Raw genomic sequence first — 12927 nt, 5'->3', positions numbered from 1 at the left:
AATGTCAACATTTATCAGTGAAACTTACAGACAATTAGAAAAGTGTTCATCAGTATAAAGATACAAAACAACGGTTAATAGACAAAACTTAACAGCTCTGAGACACAACCAAGTTGTACTTCACAATCAAACAACGGCAAAAAAGCATCCTAACGGTGAAAAAAAATTGAAATCGACTGAAAAAAAAAGAACATATCCAACAGATTGCAGGAAAAGGTTCAATGAACTCAAGGAAACCAAAACAAATGACATTTGACCTTTCGTCAGCTTTCTAATTTCGGAGAACATATATCACGCTAAAGCTATTTGAATTTTAGAAATCTTTTATGATTGAAACAATTATCATAAAACTAACCAAATAGACAAAACTGGAAAAATAGGTATTTTATTTTGCTGGAAATGATGATATTAAAATCCGCTTTCAAAACAAAAATAGACTCACGTTCTTTGGTGCCGGTAAAAGTCGGTAAAAGATTGAATGATTGGCCAAAACTATTTCGGCAGAAAGGGGCTTTCAAGCGAAAAAAAAACAAAGAAAAATACACTTAGTCAGGGTTCGTCAGTTTACCAAGTACAGCAGTAAACCAACATCAATTTTAACTACAATGAGAATTTGTAAGAGTACAAGAGGAATCAATATGTGAGATGCGGCAACTAAGCCGACAAAGCATAAGCAGACAAACGAAAGCCCGTCTTTTCAAATTTCCCCGGAAAAAAATTCAAATTAATCTGTACTAAAAAACTCCAGCTGGTAATCAAAACCCAGGCCTTAAAATGCAAAAACAACCAAGTTACCTCTAGACCAAGTCAGAAGGAAACTAGAAGTTTGTAGGTTTCGATAAATAAGCATGATCAATAACTACAGATTTGTGAAGAAAAAACCTGTTTAAGGGGAAAAAAGTCTAGCAAGTGTAAAAAGCAAAAAATTAATTCTAAAATAATTCCTCTAGAAGCATGAGCTCTTAGTTGTTAAGCGATAATTTCATGATGTTATTGAAGAAATGATGTTATTGAAGAAAGGCAAAATTGGTAAAAATTCGAGAAAAAAAAATCGAAACTATTTCAGAAATTTTTGGATTTAATCTTAGATATAGCCGTATCCAGAATCTTCTCCGTCACCATTATAATGAATATACAATAAGACGGCTCGATTGCCTGAGAATGCTGATGCTAAGTCGATGACCACCTTAAACTGCGGAAAAACATGCAGCCGAAAAAAAATGACATGCAGCCGAAAAAAAATGACATCCATTTGAATTTTTTCCATCCTTAAGAAAATTTTTATTAAGTTAAAGAACCAAAAACTACGAAATTATAATTACCAAGCTTGAAACAAATGAGAAATTTTATAAAATACATGCAGGAAAAGTTATTTGAAAAGAGGTGCCTGGGAATTCAGCCGACAAAACCTGAGACGAAATCCATGAAACCAACTGAATAATCAATTACAATCAAGGAAAATTTTTTCCCCAAATTTAGCTTTGGATGCAGTACTGATGTATTATGAATCAAAACTACAAGCTATAATGAAACAATGGCTAAAATTGGAGATGATCAGTAATTTAGGTGATTTTATGAACAAAGTTCTTTAAGTCTTGTACTCGGTTGCAATAACCCTTGCTTATCGCAAGGATGAAAAACAGCCATGACAGCGAAAACTCTAATATTGTTTATGCTATATGAAATCGTCAAATCGAAACCGACACAGCAAGGAAGATAAAGGTATCAAAATATAATTAAACACAGAAAATTGTGACCTTAGACAGAAAATGCATTAGTGCAAACTCAATCCATGCAAAGATAAAATGACAATTCAGCACGTGAGAGACAAAAGAACGAATTTGCCACCTAAACTAACTTATAAGGAACTCAGCAGAAATAGGCTCAATTATAATGCCATTTAGCAGAATCAAGCTTTCATTTAAACTATATGGTTAGTTACAATGACACCAAATTTCGGCCAATTAAAAATATGTGCAATTGGATCCACTCCTCCCCCCCCCCCCACACTTCCAAAATAGAATTACAAATAAATTAAAAATTAGAAATATGCAATGTGAGCAAACAGGGTGGAAAAAAGCTGTGGAATCTATGCGAATGTAAGCTAGGCAATCTTTTTCAACGATCTGATTTACATACTAAGCGACTTCAGTTTTTAGGCTGCAATAACTCATAGACTAAGTACACCTCTACCGGGTAATAAACTAAATGCGAAACAAGAAGGACGATATTTTTCTGGAACAATCTCTTTGGCAAAACCATACATCAATACTGTCGACTATTACTCTGTTTGTACCACTACTCAAGTACACTGGATAAAAAATTTTACAAAACATCCCCCAACGAAAACCAAATAAACTTATCTGACCAAATCTCTTTACTGAGTCAAAAACATCCAATAAAAAAATTACGACGATGACTCTTCTGCATAAGGTTGCCTACATCATTTGGCAAACCCAATAAATCAGAAACGTGACCGAAAATACAATAAGACGACAACACCATGCCAGAAACATGCATTAAAATATTTGTTATTAATCTGTATATTGCACTATACTACCCACCTCCACTTGTGTGATAGAGGGGCAAGCAGGCGTAGATGACGTCATCTTTACGGATTCCAAACGCGATCTCGACTCCGTTCGCCATGTAACAGAACCTAACAAATAAAAACAACAACCTATGCATTTTAGATCATCAATTTCTCGCAATCGTTTTTTCTCGGATCTTGAAGGAGAGAGACATCAAACTCTGTCATCGAGTTTATTGAGAGCATCAAGTTTGAGTTTGAACTTGGTTCTTACAGAGTCAAGAATCACAATTGCAAACAAAACTTTACTGTCCCATTTTTGCACAGCCGTAGAGTAACTTAGATTTTATTACGAAGTTCTGTTGATATTGAACCTTCAGCTTAGTTATGGGAAAGACAATTCAAATATTTGTTTATCGTCATCATTCATTTGTCTCGATGATGTTTCTACTACCAAATTTCACTGACAGATCGAGTCGACATGGCCAGGAAAAAGCAATACTTGAAAGAGAAAATGAAAAGGCAAATTAAAACAAAGCCAACGCCAAATTGAATAGCGGAACCATCACACGCATCAATAATGAAAACTAATTCAATTTCAGTATCTCGTTTTCGAATACAATTCTACTTAATCTTCAAGCTGCACACTTTGCATCCAGCCATGGTATCTGACTCCAATTCGGAATAACTCACAGAGAAAACTAATTAGTTCCTCTAAAATTGGAACTGGTGGTTTTTCTCTTTACCCTGTTTTTGGTTCCGTGAAAAAAAAAACCCGATTTAAATCATTGAAAAGAACTTCATTAATAAAAAATGTTGAAAAAAAAGATCTGTCTGACAAAATGTCAAGCCTATTTGACACAGAAGTGACGCAGACACATCACTAACAATTTAGCCAACAATATGACGCAGAAGCCATTAAATCGAAATTTGCAAAAAAAATGGAGAACTTTCATACGTTTGTCTCCATCTGTCAAGAAACACAAACAGTATTATTAAATCAGCAGTGACACAAAACTAAATTGCGGTAATGATCCAAAAAAGTGTAGACACTCGTTGCAACACTAAAAAAAAAACAGTCTTAAGATTTTTGATGCATACAAAAATTGAAAACCTTGATTTTAAGGTCCCCTGAAGCACACACGCACATAAAAAAATCTATTTTCTCTCTTCAAGCGACAGGATATTAGGCCACTGAGCCGATATAACATAAGTCCAAACCGTTGAGCCACATAATACTTATATGTGAAAAAAAACGGAGAATTAGAAAAAGTTGGTAAATTAACAAACATAGCCAACTGACAGCTGGAAAAAAGAAATAAACGCATGGAAAGAAGAAAACTAACTTAACTTTTGATCAAACTTCAAGTTTTGAATTTTAAAGAAAACAATATATGCTTTTAAAGCTCTTTGAATTTCAAGGACCATTTATGATTGGTGCTTTTCTGAACAAATTAACCCAATTTGAAAAAACTGGATCAATAGGTAAATTTTCAATTCCGCTGGGAAATTTGATAACTAAATTCCACTTTCGAAACTAAAAGTCGATCACGTTTTTCGTGACCTGTACACTTTTGCTGTTCGATAGTGGCGTTTGCTTTCTTTTATTAAAAGAAATGAACTGAAATAACAAAGAAATCACAAGTCGAACAGCAAAAAAAAAACTAAACGTGAACAAATATAAAGAATTTTTCCGGCAAAAAATCACCAAGACATATATAACAGTATTCACTACGTTCATTACTCTTAACAACAACAAAAAACAAATTTCGAATAGAAAGGGCATTTAGGATGGCAAAAGAACTCGAAATATATATTATGAAGACTCTGACAGATGAAGTCAAAAAGATTTATACATATTTGTAAAAAAAAGTTTTTTACTGAAAAATATCTAATTCCTGATTAATAGAATCGATTATTACAATTAATTAATATTATTACGATTATTAAGTTTTTTTATTATTTTAAACTTTGGAGGCTAAAAAATCACGCTATAGCTCTTATGGTAGTATCTATTATGATTCAAACTTTGTAAATAGACAAAGCTTATATGATACAATTGAATCAATCAGTCATTTTTCATTCCAAATTGCGTATTTTCCATTTTAACTTTTCGGTCTAAAAATCGACTTACCCTTTTGAAAACATTTGACAGAAAAAGCCCCATCATTACTGTTTTAATGATTTTTGAGCAAACATTTTAGCAAGCAATCCCTCTATTAAAACAAGCTCATATGTTAATCAAAAATCTGTTGAAAATGTTATTCATTATCTCGTATCATTTTAATCAGTGCATAGTTACAGATCATATATATCAGTCGACAAAACAGGGTAAAAATCAAGAGGAAAGTCAGCCAAGAGAAGTCAGTATGGAAAAATAAGTCCGAAAACAACCACAAACAGAACCAACAGGTATTTGGAAAACTTCTCAAAACTCAGCTATTGTTTAAAATTTGCTGGAAACAAAGTGACCTCATTTCATCACTCTATGAACTCAAATATATTTACAATTTCATATGTTTTTACTATATTTTTTGAGAGTTTATTATCGGCATTTTTTACACAGAAGCGAAGTTAAAATTTGCATGTACAATCTAAATTGTTGATATAGTGATTAGAGACAAATCGAGTCTTGGTTTACTTCCACAATTCATTTAAAATTTAGACCAAATAGTTGATAAAAATTTAATTATAAGAAAAAAAACATTTTTTTTTCAGGTTGTTTCTTTGAGAAATTCCACCAATACGCCATGTTAAGCGCAAAATGAAATACTTTTCTCTTAGTAGCTCATTCCTAAGTCCAAATAGCTTGCCTCAATTTAACTGAAATGGTCTCTTAGCCGGATTAAATTTCCGTTCAAGCGTTAAAAGAAACATATAGAATAATCTAATTATCCGATATTGAGAATTACCACACAACGATAACTTTAGAAAAAATATTTGCTACTAAAACAGTTTTTCAGCTCAGGGTATCAATATCTTTCAGATGGTATAAAAGCAAAGCCAACATTCAGTTGGAAAAATATCAAGAACGCAAGGAAACAGAAAAAAAACCGACTTGTTTTTTTTTAACTTCAATTTTCATATTTCACAGCTCTTACAAAAAACATGCTCTTAAAACTCTTTCAATTTCAATCAATGTTAATGATTGTCACTTTTTTGTTAACATTAACCCAATTGGAGAAAAACATATCAATGGTTAAATTTTTTATTCCGATGGAAAATCAAAATCCAGTTTCGAAACTAGAAGTCGATCACGTTTTTCGTGATCGTTACAAAAACACTTTGGCTCTTCGAGGGGAGTTTGCTTTCCTTTTGACAAGGGAAATGAATTGAACATGAAAAGAAATCAAAAGTCAAACAGCAAAAAAAATCAAACTTGAGCGTGAACAAATTTTAGGACTGTTTCCTGCTGAAAGAAAAATCACCAAGACCTATACACAATTGAACTACTTAAAAACTGAAACTGTTAACTCCTCAGTAAAAACTAATAACTAGTAGCCCAAGAATGACGCAATCAGAGGCAACAAAGTCGATATGACGGAACTTATAAAGCCGGAAACTTTTTGAAAAAAGAGACACTACAAAAACGCCATGATACACAAACAAATTTTGACAAAGAGGCGAAGCTTCATTTCGCAAACAGTTGCAAGAAAACGACAAAAAGAAGCTCTATAAAGTTCAATAAAAATTAGAAATAAGCCTCGAATTAGTAAACATTAAGCCTCTGAGATTCAAGCCGGCGACCAAGAGATTAAGAAGCCCACACACTAAACACTCAGCAATGGCAGCTTAATATCCGCTATAAACTAGCCACAAGAAAAGCGAGAATATATGCTATGCAATTTCCAATGCTACAGTGAAAATTTCAAATAAGTGAACACTTTTATTTGCGAGTTAGGCTAGAAAAAAAGAAGGTTCGTAATAACACACTAAGCTGATCGCAAGTATATATAGAACGTGTTTTCAAAACGCAAACCAGCTCGAAAAAGAAAGTATCTGATGTAGTAACTTCAATAGAGGTCTCCAGCAGATGAGTCCTGGGCGAGGCCTGCAGGAAATCAGTCCTGTGAACAAAGTTAATCAGGGAAGAAGGCCTAGCATCCGATTGCATTACACTCGTTAATCACCCTTCATTTTCAAAAGAACCTATGATGCAAGTTTTTACAGAGAGGCGAAGCCGAGTTCCACAACACTTGCGATACAACACAAACATTAAAAAACCATAAGACGAATTTTTTCAAGTTGAAAAAAATAGGTCTGCCAAAATTTAAATTTTCTCGTTGGAAGTTAACTCTAAGCAAACAAGCCAGACATTTGAATATTGAATTAGCAACGGAACAAAGCTCATGAAGAAGAAACAAAGCCGACAATTTTTGAGGAGACACAAGTTGAGCCAAAAATGAAGGATTTAAAAAAAAACTACTTCAAGTTTTGAGTCCCACCTGGAACTACAATGAACAATATTGCACTTGCAACTACAATGGAAATTGCTTACAGCACGACAAAAAATCCATAATAGGGTAAGTAAGCTGAACTAAGCCGACAATCTTTCAGCAGACACCGGCTGAACCGAAAAAAAACAATGATTTTAGAAAAAAAACTAAACGTCTCAAGTCCCCGTGAAACTAAATTGAACAACACTTGCACTTGCAGATTAAGAAGTAAAGATCTTGCACTTAAGAAGTGAAAAAGTAAAAAATTGCACTTAAGAAGCGAAGAACCTCTAGAAGAGATCCTCTTGAAGAGGAAATCCTCTAGAAGTGATCCTGTGGACAAATTTGTTTACGGGAAAAAAGTATTGTACCCGATTTCAATAACCTTGCTTATCGCAAGAGTAATAAAATTCTCCAACCTAGCCAATAGGCAGTTGGAAAAAATTCAAACTAAAAATTCTACAACGTTGCCAACCAGCAAATGGTCGAAAGTCCGGATCAACAGATAGTTGTTTTATTCCGCTGGGAAAATACAGCCCACTTTTGAAACTAGAAGTCATGCATGTTTTTTGCGCCATTTAGATACTTCTGGAATTGCATTTCATACCTAGAGATGAAGCGAAGCTTTGCACCAACTTCCATACAACACAGACATAACAGGCACACTACCCGGCAAAAAAATAGACGGAAGACGAGATGGCGGAATAAAAAAGGCCTACCGAAGTTTAATTTGTCTTGTTTAAATCATTTTGAGAAAAAAATGCCCAATAAGACACGTCAGTACTTGAGCAGACACCCGCTGAGCAGCAAAAAATAATTTGAAACAAAAAATCAAAAAAAAACTTTCAAGCACGCTCTTCAAATTATTAAATATAAGGCAACAACGCTGACCTACCATCATCCGATACCTGCTAAGGCGGAAAAATAGAAAAGGAAAAACAAAAGAACTGAAATTGTGGTTGGTAAACTTACAACCAACTTACGAAATAAATTTCAAAAAGAAAAATTTGTACCGTCAAAAACTCAAGGAACACAAAAAACGCCACCAGCAGCAATCGACAATTTATCTGCCCAAAAAAATAAACTTTACTTGATTTCACTTTAAAATTCTGGTAAGCTAATCAGGAGATAGAAGTGTAGAGCTAAGGAATTGTCGTACAGATGATAAGAAATGAAGGTGTTAAGCTTGGTCCTGAAAGAAACTGGTGTTTGCTAAGATCAGAATAGGCAGAGTGGTCATTTTAGGCCAAATGGGACCATGTTATTTGTTTGCAATTGAATCAATTCGACTCACAATTATTCATAAATTGACATTCGTCAATCACCTACTTCATTATTAGTTGCTAGCGAATTTAAGTCTGCTTCAATGTAGATGCAACTTTCGAATGCTTTAAACTTTCCGATTCACTCCCATATTTATCGTAAAAATCAAGATACGCGTAACAAAAACACAGAAATATTCACCAATATTGCATGCTCAAATCAATGTAACACGCAATGAATTACCAGTTTTGATACAATTGAAACATAGCTTTAATTTGTTAGCAACTTAATAGTCGACAGACGAGAATGTTTAGCTTTGAGGTCAGCTTTGTTTCTCAGAAGAGCTTCTACAAACCTCCAGAAGAATGGTAAATGGGCAGGGGCACGTAAAACACGTCAGTTTTCCTGACACCCCATAATCCACTGCTTATATGCAGCAGATATGCAAATCTAAACGTGCCATGTCAGCCAATTTATGACACAAAACTTCGCTTCGACCTTGACATTGTTAGTTGAAATATTCAGTCAGCACAACATTAGACTAACTTTATAGCTCTCAAAGCTGAAATTAGACAACAAAGGGTAGATTTTACAGTAAGCTCATGTGCATAAAGTTGGAATTGCGTAGCTTCATTGATTTTTAAAGCTCGAAGACACCAAAAAATATAGCAACATCATCTGTCACGATTCTAGTGAAGAGAGGCTACTATTTTAACTGAGCTGAACTATCCTAACATCAAGGCGCATAAAACTAGCCCGACTTTAAAGTTTCGGTTTCAGGGTTATCCGTGAAGACTGTCGGGCGGGTGGGGTGACCTGGTTAGAAGCCTGTTTTCTTCAAAGGTATGACAGCTACAATTGAAATATGTGAAAATATTACCTGAAGTGAGAAATGACTGCTGCTTTCGGCAGTCCCGTAGTGCCAGACGTGTAGATGTAAATAAGGTTGTCTGAAACAAAAACGCTAAATAACAACAAAAACAATTCGATAGAGAAAATCGTGTAGAACTGCGGAAGAACTCGAGCCAGAAATGAAAACGCCCAGTTAAGAACACTCAAATTATGCTTACTAATTTAGTGAGCAGTAAAGTAACACAAGCCACGAATTTTTTGTGATCACCATTAGTTTTCGCTTCCTCGAGAAAACTTAGCGGCATTTCTAACCTTATCTGTAGCTTGTACTCGGAGATAAAACGGAGCTTCGCATAACTTCCGACAGAAGACGAACAAATATCGCAATTCATTACTTGAGATCAAAATTAGGAGATCCGTTTTTCATTCAGTCGAATTTGAAATGAGAACCCCAGAAACTAATTTTTATCTGATTGCAAAACTAAAAGATTGAACAGGAAAAACCCACAGCACGTGAAAAACAGTCTGACAAATATTCACTCAGAGGCGAAGCTGCACTTCGGAAACACTAGCGATAACACGACAAAAGCAGCTTTATCAAGTGAAATAAGAAAAGAAGCCTCGAATTCGTGAAACTTTGCTACGTATCGGATTTGAACCTGCGACCTCGAAATTTGGACTATCACGCCCTGCCCTTTCGGCCACAAACGCGTAACAATCGGCAAACACTAGTCACAAATAAAGCAGCAACTGTGTTAACTTACCACCAGTTGAATGTCAGAGCGCATACTATCAAAAAGCCGTAAAAGTGGCAACAAAATTTGCGGCTTAGATTAGAAAAAAGAATAGTCGCATTATTACACTACTCTCACTAAAGTTCGCTAGTGTAAAAATTGCAATTAACTGCATTTAAATAATTTTGAAAGGTAGAATCTAAAATTACCATTACCAAGAAATCAGATTGTTCAGGTCGAGCACTTCAATCAGAATCCTCAGAACAGCCAAACTGCGCCGAAAAAGTCTACACTATGTCAGAATTTCCCCCATCTATATAAAAACATCTGAACGAAAACAGTAAAAGTAAAAGGAAAACAGTTTAAAAACGATTTTTAATAAAAACACCAACAATACGTTTGCTAGTCGCAAACGTATCATTTTCATCGAAATCGCTTCAGCATCACATAAAATCATGCGGAGGTTAACGCACGGCAGGTAAAAAATAACGTAAAAACTGTCTGTTTGATTCTTCGGAGAGAAATTGGGATCAGTCAATAACTTTTTGAACTAAAAACTACAATTTTTAACATTTTTTAAGTACTAACCTTCTAAGACCGCTGAATAAACAAACTATTTCATAATTAAAGATTTTAAATTCTTGCAAACATATTTGAAGGGTTTCAATTGACTTAGTCACAAATAGAATATAAAAGTCAGCTACCTGTAGGTTTTGCTTGGGAAGGCACTACGGGAGCGTTGCTTTGGCACTTAGCAATATCTTCGTCCAGATATGTCATGCAATTTGGCTGCCTGTTTTCGTCTAACTGGGGACCCGAGTAATAATAGGAGTAGTCGTCACTAAGCTCGTTTCGAATCACGTCGACCACTGAAAAATATAGCTTTTTTAGTGGAAAAAAGAAGTCAATCAGTTTGAGTTTTTCTGAAGTCTAAATCTTACCTTCGACATATTCGCTGCCGACTATTACTGCCTTGGGCTGCGCTGTTTTGATGCAATGAACTAAGGATTGATTTCGCAAATTGGTGTTAATAAGGGCAGTGATGCAACCTATTTTAGCTAATCCGAGCCAGATGATGACAAACTCGGGCCTCGATTCCATCATGAGGTCAATAACGTCTCCATACCTAAAAGCACAGCATATATCCCTCCAACACCACTTTCATTTGGAAACAAAAAAGCGATTCGCCATTTTAAAAAAGTTAACTCTCAATGTATCATGTTTATCGGTAACGCTAATACCATAGTTATTCCGACCATTGAAAATGGGGAGGAACTTTGTTTTCTGGTGTGTTTTAGTTTTTTTCCACGCAAAGTCAGGTACCAAAAATAATCATTGGAATGGGTCGAGCGATATATCATATTAAAACTCTTTCAGTCGTGATTCAACTTCAAAAAACTAACCAAGTGTCGAGAAAAACCAGTTTGAATTTTTTGATTTTTGGTCTAATTTCGAGCGACTGAGAAGAGCGAGCAGGCTTATTTTGTTTTTCAACCAAAAGTATTTACCGCAAATAATCATCGTAATGCGTGGAGTGATATATCACATCAAAACCTTTTCAGCCCTCATTCGAGCGACATTAAAACAACTCAAAAAGTTGCCCCAGTATCAAGAAAAACAGGTTTTTTTTGGTACCATCTTTGCAATAAAAACAATAAAAAAATTGTTAAAAAAATTTAGAATTTTTTTTCGACAAAAACCGTTGCTGAACTTGCCTATTTTATCATGACTGTCGAATAAGCCTAAATTCTCGGTTTTCGTCAGATCCTTTTATCACACGATTCCCAAAAAAAAACACTAATTTGAAGAAAAAAACCGTGAAAGCGTCATCATTTTTTTAAGATTATGGTCGGAATATTCTGTCCTAATGCACAGCCACCGGTTATTTTTCTTGATGTTCTGAATTAACAGTTTAACAGAACAACCTCCATATCTGACATGACATGAGTTCTTAAAATATTCACTCAATTCGCCTTTTCATCACGAGAAGAACGTCAGATTATGCATGCTCAACCAACAGATATACACGATCTGTCTTTTAGCCGTCGTCCTCTGTTTTGGAATTGTAACACGCGGCGTTATAACTAAACGCTGAAAAAATACTTAAATCCTTGAACTTACTGAAATCCTTTCTGTTGAAAGTACTGTCCAATTTGATTTGAGAAAATGTCCACATCTCGAAATGTATACTTCTTATCTGCGCAAATGAACATTACTTTGTCTGGGTGTTTCTCTACAAAAGAGCGGAACAGAAGGGGCACCGTAAGATTCTGTTTACGGATACGACTCATTCGGTATTTCACTGTCAGCAGCTTAACAGCAGCTCTAAAAAAAGTCATCAATTGATGGCTTCAACTCAAAATTGAATCATAACTGATTGCATGCTTATAGAACCTGGCGTCTCTGGGCAAAGTGTTGTACAACATTCGGAGTGTTTTCCATCCTCCAGAAACAGTGTAGAGAAGAAATAAGACGCACGCACATGCCGTAAGATTAAGTAGGCTGTAGTACCATACTAAGCTGAGTACTGAGATAACAAAAATGCGCTTGAACATCTTCACGTTTCGCGAGGCTTTGGATATCACTCGCCTTAACATAGCAAGCACATTTTTTATCATAAAAGCCTGAAAACAGTGAGTTGATACCAGTGAAAAAAATTCATTATTTTTGTCTAATATCTGTTTAAACACACGGTAGTCGTGCAGAAGTTGAGTCTTGCCATTTTTTGTGAGTAAAAAAGGGGGTCAATTAAAATGGGCCCTTCCGTCATCCGACGGTCCGCGCACAGGTTGGATAGGGCCATACCAACGCATTATAAAAACATCGGCAAAATTTTGAGAATAAATCAAGTAGATTTTAAAGCATCCAGAGAATTGTCAATTAAAATCTACCCTCCTCGATTATAGCACAGATGGACTTGTCTATAAGAGAAAAAAAAAGTATGAACGCTTGAACGTTTTTGTCAATTAAGACATCATCAGAACAACTGAAAGAAAAAACAACAAACATCGTAAGCAATAAAAAACCACATAAAATCAGAGAAAAAAGCACAATTCGAGATAACATAAAACGTTAAAACAACAAATAGATTAGAAGCGCAGTTAGATTAGTT

At 34.9% G+C, this 12927-nt stretch overlaps 1 protein-coding gene across 2 annotated transcripts in view; it reads right to left on the bottom strand.

Moving 5' to 3' along the window:
• LOC134848482 (long-chain fatty acid transport protein 1-like) overlaps positions 1-12927 on the bottom strand; it is a 348156-nt gene that overhangs the window by 19546 nt on the left and 315683 nt on the right. The window contains exons 2-7 of one of the 2 annotated variants that reach the window (XM_063865959.1): positions 12210-12439; positions 11937-12140; positions 10757-10941; positions 10520-10684; positions 9110-9179; positions 8585-8679 (exon numbers count right to left, since the gene is read on the bottom strand). In XM_063865959.1, the coding sequence (XP_063722029.1) occupies positions 8585-8679; positions 9110-9179; positions 10520-10684; positions 10757-10941; positions 11937-12140; positions 12210-12433 (943 nt within the window). In that variant the 5' untranslated portion in view covers positions 12434-12439. Of the gene's footprint in view, positions 1-2564; positions 2660-8584; positions 8680-9109; positions 9180-10519; positions 10685-10756; positions 10942-11936; positions 12141-12209; positions 12440-12927 lie in introns of both variants that reach the window. The other variant, XM_063865958.1, reaches the window with a different exon arrangement.

Source organism: Symsagittifera roscoffensis, chromosome 6 (assembly GCF_963678635.1).
Source record: "Symsagittifera roscoffensis chromosome 6, txSymRosc1.1, whole genome shotgun sequence".
In the NCBI taxonomy this organism is placed as follows: Eukaryota; Metazoa; Xenacoelomorpha; order Acoela; family Convolutidae; genus Symsagittifera; species Symsagittifera roscoffensis.
Note: the sequence above shows the minus strand (reverse complement) of the source record. Positions and strands in the feature narration are given on the sequence as shown.